Source organism: Myotis nattereri (assembly GCF_964212035.1).
Source record: "Myotis nattereri genome assembly, chromosome: 12".
Lineage (NCBI taxonomy): Eukaryota > Metazoa > Chordata > Mammalia > Chiroptera > Vespertilionidae > Myotis > Myotis nattereri.
The window spans coordinates 39451264-39466054 of NC_138087.1; the positions used below are offsets into that span (position 1 = coordinate 39451264).

The 14791-nt window shown below is 45.1% G+C and overlaps 1 protein-coding gene across 5 annotated transcripts in view; it reads left to right on the top strand.

The window, feature by feature from the left end:
- Positions 1 to 12166, top strand: part of TJP2 (tight junction protein 2) — a 107294-nt gene extending 95128 nt beyond the window's left edge. For 3 of the 5 annotated variants that reach the window (XM_081103873.1, XM_081103874.1, XM_081103872.1), the window contains 5 exons: positions 3390 to 3490; positions 4679 to 4891; positions 7506 to 7838; positions 9684 to 9769; positions 11184 to 12166. In XM_081103873.1, coding sequence (XP_080959999.1) covers positions 3390 to 3490; positions 4679 to 4891; positions 7506 to 7838; positions 9684 to 9769; positions 11184 to 11343 — 893 coding nt within the window. In that variant the 3' untranslated portion in view covers positions 11344 to 12166. Of the gene's footprint in view, positions 1 to 3389; positions 3491 to 4678; positions 4892 to 6042; positions 6154 to 7505; positions 7839 to 9683; positions 9770 to 11183 lie in introns of all 5 variants that reach the window. The other 2 variants (XM_081103871.1, XM_081103870.1) reach the window with 1 other exon arrangement.
- Positions 12167 to 14791: the final 2625 nt, after the last annotated feature.

Genomic DNA, 14791 nt, shown 5'->3' on the forward strand with positions numbered 1-14791 from the left:
CAAGGGCATGTACCTTGGTGGCGGGCACATCCCCAGTAGGAGGTGTGCAGGAGGCAGCTGATCGATGTTTCTCTCTCATTGATGTTTCTAACTCTCTATCCCTCTCCTTTCCTCTCTGTAAAAAATCAATAAAATATATTTTAAAAAAAATTATTGTAGGATGCATTTGCATGTATATGTCAACAAGGTTATTTTTTTAAAAAAAGTTTGAATATTATGTTTTCTTGGGCTTTCTAAAGCACCCAGTTCATGGTTTGTGGACCACTAAAACGGAATTGTGGACTTGGAGACCCTAGCAGGGCCACCCTTCATGTGAAATTGCGGGATTTTTAACGTACCACAGGATATTTAGGTGCTTTTATAAGCTTTCCCAGGTCTCATTAATGTCACATTTGTATAGTTCAGCCCCAGGACTTTGGAAGTACTAAATAAATGCTACTGATCATTGTTAGTAATATTACTTTTTTCTTGCTTTATTATTTTTCAATGTTACATATTATAAAAAGGTAATTCTGAGTCATCATGTAGTCATTGAAAAGGCTTGGGGGGAAAAGTGGGTCTGCAGCAGCTGAAAGAGCCCAGATCGCAGCAGGCAGTTTTTGGTTTCCCAGGGGATTGTAGAGACTGGTGAGCAGAGGACGCAGATGGAAGAGGCTGTGCTGTCTGGCTGGGCACCTCAGTTGGTGCTTGTCCATTTAGAGCAGCCGTGGGCAAACTACGGCCCGTTTGAAATGAATAAAACTAAAAAAAAAAAAAAAAAAAAAAAAGACCCTACCCTTTTATGTAATGGTGTTTACTTTGAATTTATATTAGTTCACACAAACACTCCATCCATGCTTTTGTTCCGGCCCTCCGGTCCAGCTTAAGAACCCATTGTGGCCCTCGAGTCAAAAAGTTTGCCCACCCCTGATTTAGAGGGAGTCTCTGCCACATGAATAGCTTAATTGATATTTAATTCACATACCCTACAATTCATTCATTTAGGATGAAAAATTCAGTGGGTCAGAGTTATACAGCCATCACCACAATCAATTTTAGGGCATTTTAATTATCCCCAAAGGAAACCCCCTACCCATTAGCAGTCATTCCCTGTTTCTTCCCCCAACCCCCACCCCCAGCCTTACGTGTCACTTTTTGCTGTTGCTCTTGACACTTCCTAACCTCCTTGGCTGGGGTGGGAGTCGTGAACACACTCGTGCTAGGGCTGGCAGTGGTTGCTCTCAGAATCCCAGGACTCCCAGCCAAGACAGAGGCTGAGTGATGAGCCTTTCACTGTTTCACTTTCTTGAGTTTGAGAAATGTACTAAGCCTGTTCAAAGGAACATACGTCTGGAACAGAGGTGGGGAGGAACGAGAATTAACGAATGCTGCTAGAAATCAAAGAATCTGAAAAACCTAATGAGCAAAAGCCAACAGTAAACCAAAGGTATTAATTCTAATTCCAAAGAAAGGAAAGGTAGCATCGTAGCTGTGCACACACCCATTAAAAAGAGGTCCCGCGCATGAGATGGATGTTACCCGTATCTGGGGCTTAGGAAATCAGCTACGGTGAAGTCTTTTTTTCTTTTCTTTTTCACACACTTGATTCAATGTAAATTGAGTAAAAGGTAGTGACCTTTTCATTTTATTGGGGGACACGAACATATATTCTGTGTTTCATAAAAGGCCTTTTAAAAAAATATATATTTTTATTGATTTCAGAGAGGAAGGGAGAGGGAGGGAGAGAGACATAGAAACATCAATGATGAGAGAGAATCACTGATCGTCTGTCTCCTGCACGCCCCCTCCCCCCTCCCCCCATTGAGATGGAGCCCACAGCCCAGGCATGTGACCTCCTGGTTCATAGGTCAATGCTCAACCACTGAGCCACGCTGGCCAGGCATAAATGTCCTTTTTAACTAGGTTTTCAATACAGATTTAAATCATTTCATACAACTCCAACTTAAAGCTCAGAAAGCATGCATACATTTAGTGCAGATCACACATTTTGTCTCTGGGGTGTGCAATCCTTCTCTATCAAGTACTAGTACTGATGGTATCATGTCTTACCCAAGAGCTCAGTAATGTTGGCAAAGTACCATGATAAGGATGCAGAAGTCCAAGAAATCAAGGTTAATTTTTTTTTAGTTGTCCAGTGTATCAGTTTATTCTAATGCTATAAATAATTAATGACCAGGGAAATTGTCAGCTCGCTCAGGAATTTCCAAGGTCAGTGCGAGAACTTCTTAAATGAGAGAATGGTATATGTTACCCGGAAGAAGGCTTGTGAAGCATAGTTGCTTACAGAACTTGCTTAATGCTGCTTTTTTGGCTGTCTGTAGAGAATTATGCAGACTTCAGGACAGAGGGAGCAGGATGCCAAACAACTTTACCAACAAGCCCCAATTTTCTTTTGGGTGTTAAGAAAAGGCTATGACATTGTAGCTTGAAAAAAAAATCCTAATTTCCCTGTATTATGATCAGTTTAGGTCTAATTTAGTCTATTATTTGGGACCAATGTGCTTCTCTAGTTTATCTCCATTAAGCCCATAAATACCTATTGCTGAAGAATGATTTGCATGTGTTTACTTGGTTGGTATTTTCTCTTGGTGCTCTAAATTCATGTTTTTAGGTGGGCTGTATCCTGCACTGGCTAAGGCCACAGGCTCTAAAAGCAAACTTCTGAGTTTGTATCTAGACTTACTCACTTACTAGTATTCGGTGTGAGGCCTTGGGCTAGTTTCACTATTGTGCCTCAGTTTCTCTCCTGTAACATGGGGGTGACAGCATACCTACCTCACAAGATTTGTGTACACATGAAATGAGCTAATCCATGTCAGGTATTTGTAAAATGCATGGTCAATCATGGCAAGTGCTACTATGTAAGATACATTTTGTTCTGAATAGAAACCGTATATTATTTGAATGTATACCTGTAGATCTCGGTGAATCTGTATGCCTATTCTAAGAGGTTTCGGCCTATCAAAATGATACAGATTTAAATATTACCTTCAGTATTTTATTGGAGATATCCAACGGCACACTAGTGTACAGCTTTATTCTTTATATTATACATGTCTATATGTAATGGTCTTTAAAATACGGTACTTTTATATCTATTTTAGGTGTGTTTTCTTTGCTCCTGAAAATATACTCTTTAAGAACATTTTTAAAGGTAGCTTTTCTGAAAGATAGACAATCTGAAATGAAATTCATCCATTTTTAGCATCCATCTATAATGTAAACTCAACCTAAGGGATTTAACATTCAAATATGTGCAAACTTTCTCTTGTGTTTGCCAACGTTTCAGTTCAGATATGACAGAAATGAGTATGAGTGATGTCGGATAAGTTTTCAAGTAAACATTGCTTTGGAAATTGATGCAAACCTTTTTGCGTACATCTCTATAGCAACAATCGACCTAAATGCAGCCAACGATAGCTGGTTTGGCAGCTTGAAGGACACAATTCAACATCAGCAAGGAGAAGCAGTTTGGGTCTCTGAAGGAAAGGTATGTGGCATAGATACTCTGCTGCGAGGTGAGAGTCCGTGTTTTGAATCTTTTCTCAAGAGGGTAGTGAATGTAGTAAAGCCATGCCCATTTGAAGGGACGCCAACGTATGTGCGAATCAGGTTTGCAATTTTATAAATTCTCCTAAAAAGTAATAACATGAAGGGGCTTTTAGAAGCAAAGCAGAACGTGATACATGCAACCCTACATTCACTTCCCTTTTCCTTTTAACGTAGTAACTAGTGTTGTATTCCAAGCACACTAATCAGAGCTTACAAGATCTCGAGCTGAGCTCCGCAACTTACTAAGGATGGGGGAAGCTCAGAGTGGAGGGGAGAGATGAAGTTGAGGGGTGCTTAAAAATTAATAGAAAGAGGAAAAGCAAATGGAGGTGGAATCATTTGGTTCAGGATTGGCAGAGAATGGGCCCTCGGCACTTGAGTAGGCGAGAAGAGAGCATTAGGAAACTTGTGCAGGCTTCTGAAATTGGCTAGCTTCTCCTCTGTGAACGATGTTGATGCACAGCTCTATGCAGGGAGGATGCAGAGAGCGTATAGAATTTCCTGTGGTTCCAGGAAATTCCCTATGGGGATAGTCTTCTGTAGTCCAGCTGAAGTGAGGTAGCCGAGAGGGACAGTTTCGTTGTGGAAATGAGTCCATTACCCATGAGATTGTTGAGCCCTAGTCTTGCTCTTCGGGAACTGCACGTGTAGTCAGGGTGTCTAGCATCTCCTGAGCGCGTACAGCCCGCTAAGACTCTGTGGTGGTGACAACAAGTTGAGCAGGACTGAGGTTCTGCCCTCAAGGATTTGATAATCTTGTGGCTGCGTGAAGAGGTGTGCAGCACAAGGCATTTCTCGCTAGGAGACAAGTACCAGCCGAAGAAGCTGAAGAGAAGCCCGGTTCTGGAAGACACAGCCAGCAGTCTGAGGAGGCGTGACTCAGTAGCGCTGTATAAGATGGATGGTGGCAAAGATAGATAGGGTGGAGGGTTCCTAACGCAAGTCCCTGCACAAAACAAGAACCCAGTCATTTCCAGCCAAGCGCGTTCAGGAAAATAAAGTTGACTTCCCTGTCTAGAACCCATCAAGGTTTCAGTCACTTGGCTGTGCCCTTGGGCATTGTCTTGAGTCCCCACTCCCAGGGGCCATGTCACACCCACTGACCCTCCAAAACAAATTCCTCTAGATGGAAGGGCTGGATGATGACGCTGAAGACCGCATGTCCTACTTAACCGCCATGGGCGCGGACTATCTGAGTTGCGACAGCCGCCTCATCAGTGACTTTGAAGACACCGACGGCGAAGGAGGCGCCTACACTGACAATGAGCTGGATGAGCCAGCTGAGGAGCCGCTGGTGTCTTCCATCACCCGCTCCTCAGAGCCGGTGCAGCATGAGGAGGTGAGGCGAGGCAGGCCCCGGGCTGCGAGGCCACGGGCAGAAAATGGAGGTTCTGGTATTCACTGGAATTCTTCCGGACAACTGTTGGTTCAGGGTGCTGTGGAAGGTATTCCTGAGGGTTGAAACAGATGACGTAGGGAGTCTCATTCCCAGGCAGTGCCCGCGTGGTTGTGATAGTGGTCCCTGGGGAAGCAGGACAGGAACTAAGGGACCTTGGATGTGATGGACAAACTGAACAGCTTTATGGGCCGGCTGTCCAAATTGCAGGTGGAACATGATTTTTAAAAGACAATATTGTTGTATTTACTTGTAACCTTTGATTAGGCCTCTCTGTACTCTTAGGTATGTATCCCTGCTCTTTCTTCTCCATCCTCCCTTTAACCTTTCTGATCTTGCCAAAGCTCCTGAGTGTTTCCCCATCAGTTTCCTTCTCCTGTATTTCAATTTTTGAATTGAGTTCACGATCAAAACACACGGTCACGTGGACTGTGCATCCACCAGCCAGTGAAGAGACAGCTTCAGTGATCCTAGAACTCACAGTGACAGGCGCTGAATTAGGACCAGAGCAGTTATTAGTTGCACCTCAGAGAACATTGGGATAATGACTTTGGAGATGAGATTATCCATACTTTTGGATAATGATGGCTATGGACTTCCAATGAGCAACTTCAGTCATTTCAGGGAATGATTTTATTCTTTATGAAACAGAGTACCAAAAATTAAGGTGAAGGGTGGGGGGATAAAACCCACCGTGACAAAAACAGTAGTATATAACGCTGGACCAGCTGTAAAGAATAAATGAACTCCCTCTATAGCTACAGATAGCTAATGCTTAAAAATGCTAAAAGCTTTAGGGGACAAAAGAGAGCTTAGACTTTTTGTACTTTAAAGGGGAGACTCCTACAGTGGACGCCTCTAGTTAAAAAAACGTATCATAACCATTTGCTCATGGGACTATGCCTGGTCTCTGCCTTGTCGGTGCAGAAGCACTGAGTCAGTGTCTCCACGTCTGCAAGCGAGGGATTTTCATGGAAGGTGTGAACCTCACATTCCGAACTCACACAAGTGTTTGGAACGCCAGCAGAGCAGACGAGAGCTCTTTTCCCTCTGCTGCGACGTTCTTGTTGTGAATGAACCTTTGTGTCTTGTAGAGCGTAAGGAAGCCCAGCCCAGAGCCACGAGCTCAGACGAGGAGGGCTGCTAGCAGAGATCAACTTAGGGACAATAGTCCACCCCCGGCATTCAAACCAGAGCCGCCCAAGGTATGTGTGTGGGAAGCCCAGGATGGGAAGGAAGAGGAGCTCCCTGCGTAGCCAGAGAAGAGCACACACAATGAGATGGTGTTGCATTGTGTTTTTAACTCACTATTTCTCTGTTAGAACCTGCCTTTTGGCCTGTCGGGCGAGCCCCAAAATGAGGGAAGGGAGTAAAGATAGGAAGGAGGGAAAGGAAGTTTTAGGAGAACATACAATTTTAAAACAGTATTTTTTTAAAAAAATATATTTTATTAATTTTTTACAGAGAGGAAGGGAGAGAGATAGAGAGTTAGAAACATCGATCAGCTGCCTCCTGCACATCTCCCACTGGGCATGTGCCCACAACCCAGGTACATGCCCTTGACCGGAATCGAACCTGGGACTTTCAGTCCGCAAGCCGACGCTCTATCCACTGAGCCAAACCGGTTTCGGCAAAACAGTATTTTTTAATTAATTAATTGATGGAGAAAGAGAAAGGTTTGACAAATACTGCATGCCCAGAATCGCCAGACTCAGACTATTTTTCTTTTTCTGTCCAATTAGAGTTTTCCGCTCACAATCTGATTCAGATTCACCATTAAAATCCTTACTGATGATTTGCTAAAGAAAAATACCACCACCATCGTTTACAATGCCTCTTATTAGGAGGGCAGCTTAATTTATTTTTTAAGTAAGACATCATCCAGGAAAAAAAGTCAATATAAGAACCCATGTCATATGATTCTTTATCTCTTTCTGAATCAAAGCTATGACTAGAGGTTTTTCCTTATAACCCAATGGCATTTGTTTATTTCACTCAATAGTTTAGATGAGAAGAAAGTAGTATGTGATCATGTGAGCTACCAGAAGTAATTAATGACCTCATAAAATATATCAATGAAAACTTACAGGCAGGCCTAGGATCCAAGTATCAAGGGAAAGTGGCCACAACACATGATATGTCTTCCCCACTCCCTACACCAGTCTCATTCATGGCCTCACCTTCGAGACAAGGCATGTATCTCCATGTGGCATGAACTCAGGAATCCACTCTTGGATCCTGAAGTCTGACTGGTTCTGAGGTGGTCTCCGAAATTTTAATCTTCTCTTGAGTGACATTAAGTCTGATCTACCCCTCGCATGTGCAGGGCTCCCAGCACTTCCCAGCACCCTCTTGGTTTGCAGAACTCTTAATACTCTTCGGTAGGAAGTGAGGAAGTGATTGGGATGCCCGGCCAGTGGCTGTTGGCCCTCCCCTATTTGATTCTTTGTTGATCATCTATGGAAACTGATCAGGAAATGGAGTGTATTAAATCACTAGTATCGATGTGACAATAAAATGCAAGCCTAAGGTAAAAGTATGTCATTGCTCTCCGCAGGCCAGGACCCAGAAGAGAGAAGATTCCTTTGACTACTCCAGATCCTATGAATACATGCCAAACTCCCCTCCAGCTGTAGCCAGTAACGAAATTCCCGGGGCATCTGCCAAGGGTCCTCCTCCTCCTATTGCAGCAAAACCTACCTTCTGCAAACCTATATTGAAGCCCTCCACTCCAGTCCTTCCCCCAGAGAGTGAGGAGGCAGGAGAGGGCAGCGAGGAGCAAGATAATGCGTCCAAGTCTGTCCTGGGCAAAGTAAAAATATTTGAGAAGATGGATCACAAGGCGAGACTCCAGAGAATGCAAGAGCTCCAGGAAGCGCAGAATGCAAGGGTAATTGTTTTGAACCACTGGGTTCCTTCAGCATGCCAACAATAGGAATTTTAAATAAGTTTCATTTCAATAAAATGCTTCAGTCCTTTTTCTACGGCACTAACACAAAGGGGATATTTACGTGCATGGTACTAAAGGCATGTCCTCGGTGTGTGCCATTTCCAAATTGGCAGCTATTTGTGCATCCCTTTTTCTTCTAATCAAGAAAACCTAACGGTATAGGTCAGTGGTTGGCAAACTGCGGCTCGGCCAACTGTAGCTCACGAGCCACATGCGGCTCTTTGGCCCCTTCAGTGTGGCTCTTCCACAAAATACTGACTTCTGAGCATGGGCCATGAAGTTTCAATCGCATTGTACATGCGCGCCCGCATATGGTATTTTGTGGAAGAGCCACACTCAAGGGGCCAAAGAGCCGCATGTGGCTCGCGAGCCGCGGTTTGCCGACCACGGGTATAGGTGAATGAGATTCTGCTTTTTGTATTTCAGAGCTTTATGTTGGGTTCTGGGGAGTGAAAGTGTGACAAGAGAATCAGTGCCTCTCAGAAGTTACTTTTTTGTTAAAACATTTGTTGTTTGTTTGGTATCTGAGTTTTCATTTGCTCCCAGATTTGCCTTAGAAACCTAACGAATGCTGGGTTCTAAAATTGATAGGCCCACAGATTGTACTTTGTGGTACTGTTTGTATTTTTGTGCCATGTGCAAACATAACCTTTTGAAAGTTAAAGAAGAGTTTAGGGAAAAGTGTGTGGAGCATATTCAGCCCAGTGGACACGGGAGTTCTCGTCGTTTAAGTCAGCCACAACAGCAGGGCTTCTTAGCCTTTCTCTTTTCCTTTTATTGTGATAAAATGCACACATAACAAAGCCCTGGCCAGTGTGGCTCGGTTGGGCATCATCCCAGTTCGATTTGAGGTTGGGGCACATGCCTGGGTTGTGGGCTCCCTCCCTGGTGGGGGACAAGGGGGGTGAGGGGGCCAGTTGATGTTTTTCACATTGATGTTTCTCTCCCTCTCTCTTTTTAAAAATCAATAAACTATTATTTAAAAATAAATAAATTGTACATAATATTTACCATTTGAATTATTTTTAAGTGTTCATTGACATTAAGTATATTCACGTTCTTGTGTAACTATCTCCACTATCCATCTCTAGAACTTTTTCATCCTCCATAACGGAAACTCTGTACCTATTAAATTATTAAACAGTTACTTCCCATTTCATACACACAACCATCCCCCTGGTAACCATTCTATTCCCCCCGCTCCCCCCCCCCCCCCCCCCCCCCCAGTGATTTTGACTACACTGGCAACCTCACATAAGTGGAATCATATAATCAGCCTTTTGTGACTGGCTTATTTCACTTAGTATAATGTCCTCAAGGTTCATTCATGTTGTAGCACGTGGTAGGATTTCATTGCCTAAAACGTTTTTCCTATTTGTACCACTAGGCATCATACAAAAGCATGGACCTAAAGTTGCTTCTATTTTTCCTCTTCTCCTTAAAGTGGGATTGGAAAATGGGACCAGCAGGAAATTAGCAAGCTGATTGTCTAGTGCAGTGGTTCTCAACCTTGGCTGCACATTAGAATCACCTGGGAATCTTTTTAAAATCCTGATTTCTGGGCCTCATCCTCTAGAAATTCTGTTTCTTTGGTATGGGGTGGAGCCACAACATTAGTAACAAAGAAACAGAATTTCCGGAGGATGAGGCCCAGAAATGAGAATTTTAAAAAGATTCCCAGGTGATTCTAATGTGCAGCCAAGGTTGAGAACCACTGGTCTAGTCACTAGACTCTAGTGATTCATTCTTTCCCTCTTTTTTTTTTTATTTTCTTAATCACCACAGATTGAAATTGCTCAGAAGCATCCTGATATTTATGCAGTTCCAATCAAAACCCACAAGCCAGAGCCTGGCTCGCCCCAGTTCACAAGGTAAGGGCTGCTCAGCAGGTGTAGGTCTGCAAGAGGGGCTGACCTAGGACTTGGACTCCTGGGGAAGAATTTTCTTTTTTTTTTAAATCTTTAATTTCTTTATTGGTTAAGGTATTACAAGTGTGTCCTCATCCCCCCCATTAACCTCCAACCTCCCCCCCCCACTCATCCCCCTGTTGTCCATGTCCATTGGTTTGGCTTACATGCATGCATACAAGTCCTTTGGTTGATCTCTTCCCCTTCCCCCACCCTCCCCTACTTTCCCTCTGGGGATTGATAGTCTGATCACTGTTTCTCTGTCTTTGAATCTGTCCCTGTTCATCAGTCTATGTTGTTCTCTATATTCCACAAATGAGTGAGATCATGTGGTGTTTGTCTTTCTCTGACTGGCTTATTTCACTTAGTATAATGCTCTCCAGTTCCATCCATGCTGTTGCAAATGACAAGAGTTCCTTCTTTTTTACTGCAGCGTAGTATTCCATTGTGTAGATGTACCATAGTTTTTTAATCCACTCATCTGCTGATGGGCACTTAGGCTGTTTCCAAATCTTAGCTATGGTGAATTGTGCTGGGGAAGAATTTTCTTCACCTGCATTTCAAAGTACAAAGAAGACATTTTCCCTCCTGATCAAAAATTTGCCTTACTTATTTAGACAAATTTAATTGTAAAGATTACAGAGTCAGTTATTCATGGTAATGTTGCGTGTGTGCTAAAATTCTCTGACAAAGCATAATCATTGGCATTTCAAGTCATTTTCCCTTGGCACATTGGAGCACAGCTATGTTAAACGGTGTTAGGATAGCCCATGAGCAAAATTCCTGGGGCCTAACCCATTTCATTGCTACTGTTTTCTGGCTGTTAGCCAAGCTCCTTAATTCCTTAGCATCACCCAGCTGAACTGTGGTCTGAAGGGAAGATGACAATCAATTGACCGTGGGTAAGATGCTGCATTTAAAAATTGCTACATAAGCACTAGGAATGACCACAGTGTCTTCCCATGGAGGTTATACACTGGATCATTTCCTGCTTCCGAGAATAGGCACTAAAAAAAAATCACATTTCTTGTGGCTATTCTGACAGGAAACTAGAGTCTAGATTTACAGCAGTAGAAAACTAGGGGCAAATTTCTTTACCAATCCAATAGTGGCACTTGTAGCCAATAAACTTAGGGATGGGAAAGGCACCCCCTGGTCCAGCTGAGAATTATTAGGCCAAGGAGCACCTGGATGACTTCTTCTCCCCCTACCCAGGTGGGCATCATCCTTGATCTGTTACTCCCATACCCCACTCCGGGAACCTGCAGCGGGGCCAGCAGTGCCCCTGGTTTGTCAGCGCAGAGTGTGGTCCCGAGGTAAGCCATCTACCTTGTGACTGCCCGCTGTGCCTTTAACCCTCCCACTGTTTTGGTTTCAGACCCCTGGTGCCACAGAAGGGTCCTTCCGCACTCTACCAGGATGCCAGAGGAAGCTACGGCAGTGACGTGGAGGAGGAAGAATACCGCCAGCAGCTGTCAGAACACTCAAAGCGCGGTTACTACGGCCAGCCCTCCCGATACCGGGACACGGAATTATAGATGCCTGCGGATTGGCTCTGCTGAACCCTGATGTCGCCACCTCGGGGCAACACTCCTGCAGAGCCATGGGTGGTTCTGTCCAGCTATCACGCAGCGTGGAGATGCCGTGGGGACCCGAGCTCCCGCTTCCTCGTGGGGAGCCCAGGGGACAACCCACACAGATTCAGAGCTGCGAAGGCTCTATTTGTGGGACTGGGTCTGGGGGAGTTTGTGGCTTTTGCTCAGAATTAAGAGAGAAACCACGTTTGATGCTGTTCCCTGCTTCAGTGGACCAAAATCTGTATTAATTGTGTTTGTGTATTTTTAACATGTATATTAAGAAGTGATAACTATTTTTCATTAATAGCTGTATTCAAGGACTGTTTCAGTCAGACAGAATGTGAAAAAAAAAAAAGGAATAAAAATACTGTCGGACTCCAACTAAATTCAAAGAAGTATTTTATTACAACGCTAAGTGCCTTTGATGAGAAGTGTCTTAAATGTTCTTCCTTTGAAGCTTTATGCAAAGCCATAAAGGACTAAAACGTTGTAACTAAATTTTTATGCCAGTTTAAGAGCTGTGGTTTTCTCTGCACTGTGTCCTCTTTTTGAGGCATCTGTCTTTTTTAGTATTTTCCATAAATTCTGACTGTATATAATCGCTATTTTTGGTTGTTTGGCTACCAGTGCTAAGTAGCTTGAAGACCAAGAAAATGGTATAGAAATGTTTTGTTTGTGCTCCACAAAAGCACATACTTGAGACAAACACATTTTCCCCCCCAAAAGTGTGTGTATTGACAACAGTTTTGTAATTTAATAAAAAGGTGGACATTGCAATCAATAACTTGCTTTATGGTGGATTTCTGCACTAATTCCCATTTTGTTAAATGCAACTTAACGATCATAAAAGTGAGCACATGCCCATTGCTGAACACTGGAAAATGGAGACATAAAAAATAAAAAATTACCCATAATCCCATCCCTCAGATAATTTTGGTGTCTCTATCAATATGGGTGCTATAATTCATAAACCACTGAGTGCAGTACCTTGAATTTCTGAGCAGTCCTTTGGGCACTGACTCAAATCTGCTTATTTCATAAAAGCAACCTCTTCAATAGAAAAAAGAAATACACTAAATACATGATGATTTAATTTGCTTATGCCCTTTAATTACAGGAATGAGCCCTTTTGCAAACCCAGGGACAGGAGGAGACGGGGAGGCTTTTCAGCAGGAGCCGGGCTGTCATCTGGCTCCAGCACTTTTTATGATACCTTAAGGGGTGCAGATAGCCAGGACCTGTATTCCAGAATGTCCTCTAGTGTGCCGGATGGACAGCCAGTGCCTACCCCACCCCTTTCTAATTCATATTCTGCTTTGTACTGGGAAGGATTGAAGTAGTATATGTGGAGTAGAATTAAGAAAAAAAATGCATGTGCCTGGCTGGTGTGGCTCAGTGGTTGAGCCTCGACCCATGAACCAGGAGGTCGCTGTTCCATTCCTGGTCAGGGCACATACCCAGATCTCAGGATGGATCCTCGGTGGGGGAGTGCAGGAGGCAGCTGATCAATGATTCTCATCATCCATTTTTTTATCCATCGCCCTCTGAAATCAATAAAAACATTTTTTTAAAAAATTTTTTTAAAAAGGTGCTAGGTGCATGAGGAAAGGGGAAAATATCAAAATAGGAAAGACAAAGCCATGAGTGAGGGTAGTGTTCACCATGCAGGCTGTCAGGGCTCCTCTGCTTTCCCAAGGCCACTGTGGGCACAAGACACGGCTGGTATGCTTGATTCAGGAGGTCCCTGAGGGGGGAGTTGCTCCAGCATTTCCTCCCATCCCTCATTATTTTTATTCCGTGGGGCCTTAGGTTGCATCATGCAGTCACGGGCACTTGCAAGGATGATTCTGGAGGCCCGTTTTTTACGTGACCTTCGGGCAGTAGCACAATTCCAAGGGCCACTCAGTAAAAGTTCGGGAGAGGCTGGCATGGTTGAGCGTCGACCTATGAACCAGGAGGTCACGGTTAGACAGGCCAGGACACAGGCGCAGGGTGTGGACTTGATCCCCCAAGGCAGCCCGTGCACAGCTCTCATCATGTTTCTACCTCACTCTCTCCCTTCCTCTCTGAAATCAATACAAATACATTTTTTAAAAAATTAAAAGTTCTGGAGAAAGCACCCAAAGCTGCAAGTGTAGAAACACCACTCTGCAGTCTGGCCTAACCTAACCCAGAGATCAGCTCTACAGCATCCAGGGCCAAACGCCTCCCAAAAGCAATACGACAAGCATGAAGCCCCAAGGGAAACGTGTATGCATCATCCTGGAAAAATCAGATTGGCGGCGGGGGTGGGGTGGGTAGTAAACGCAGGGTAGATCGTGCAACATAAGGTAAACCTCACACAAATGTGCAGGACGGAACACGGGACACTTGAAGCTTTGCACCCTCAGCAGGTCTCCGGGCCACATCCCCACCTGCCCTGCGCCCAGCTCCCGGAGCCTGCGCAGTAGCCACACCTCAAGGCGCGTGCTGGGCCTCCGCCAGCGGGAGAAGCGGTGCACAGCTCTGCGTCCACCCCTCAGTTCACTGTTTCCGTCAACCCCGGTTTTGTTCGGTGAGTGAACGGCAGTAACGTGGGAGCTGGGGCAGGCCTTCATCTGGGTAGCTGACCGGTAGCCCAGGCTGCGAGTGGGAGGCAGGGAAGTGCAGGGAAACCCACAGCGGGAAGACGGAATTCAATCCGCCCGGAAGCGCAGGTGAACCGGGTAAAACACGTGCCTGCGGGCTTTCCCACCCGGGCCGCGGGGGCTGGGCTATTCGCTCACCGATTGGCTCCCGGCTCTTCGGGCGGCTCTGTGTGCGCATGCGTGCCTGCGTTGGTGGCGGGGGTCCTGGCCAGCCTCCCTCAAGCAGAGCACTGACTGGCAGCCGGAAGGTTGGACGAAGCGCCCCGCGGTGCAAGGCCGAGCACCAGGGCGAAGGTCCCCTGACACTGATGGTGCATGGGCTGTGCTTCCACCGAGGCCGCCAAGTGAGAGGTTTTTCTGTATCGCGTCTAGCGTGGGCTGGGAGAGGCGTGAGAGGAGCTGGAGGATTATCCCCAGGGAGAAGGGCAGGGGAGTCTGCATACCAATATTAGTGGGGTCCTCTAGAGAAATGTTTCCCCTACTGAGTGACTTAATCTGAAACCCAAGTGACTTGGGGGAGTGGAGGGTGTGGGGGGTGTGTGGGGGGGGTGTTAAGGAATTGATTGGCTCCTTTGATTTTGGAGCTCGGTAAATACAAAATCTGCAGGGTCGGCCTGCAGGCTGAGGCCCAGGGAAGCCGCCGTCTGAGTGCAGGGCTGCCTGCCCACAGGACCCTTCCTGCTCTGCTCCGGGAAGGTTCTGACTCAGGCTTTTCACGGATTGGATAAGGCGCATCCACATATGGAGGACCATCTGCTTTACTCCAAATCCACTGATTCAGA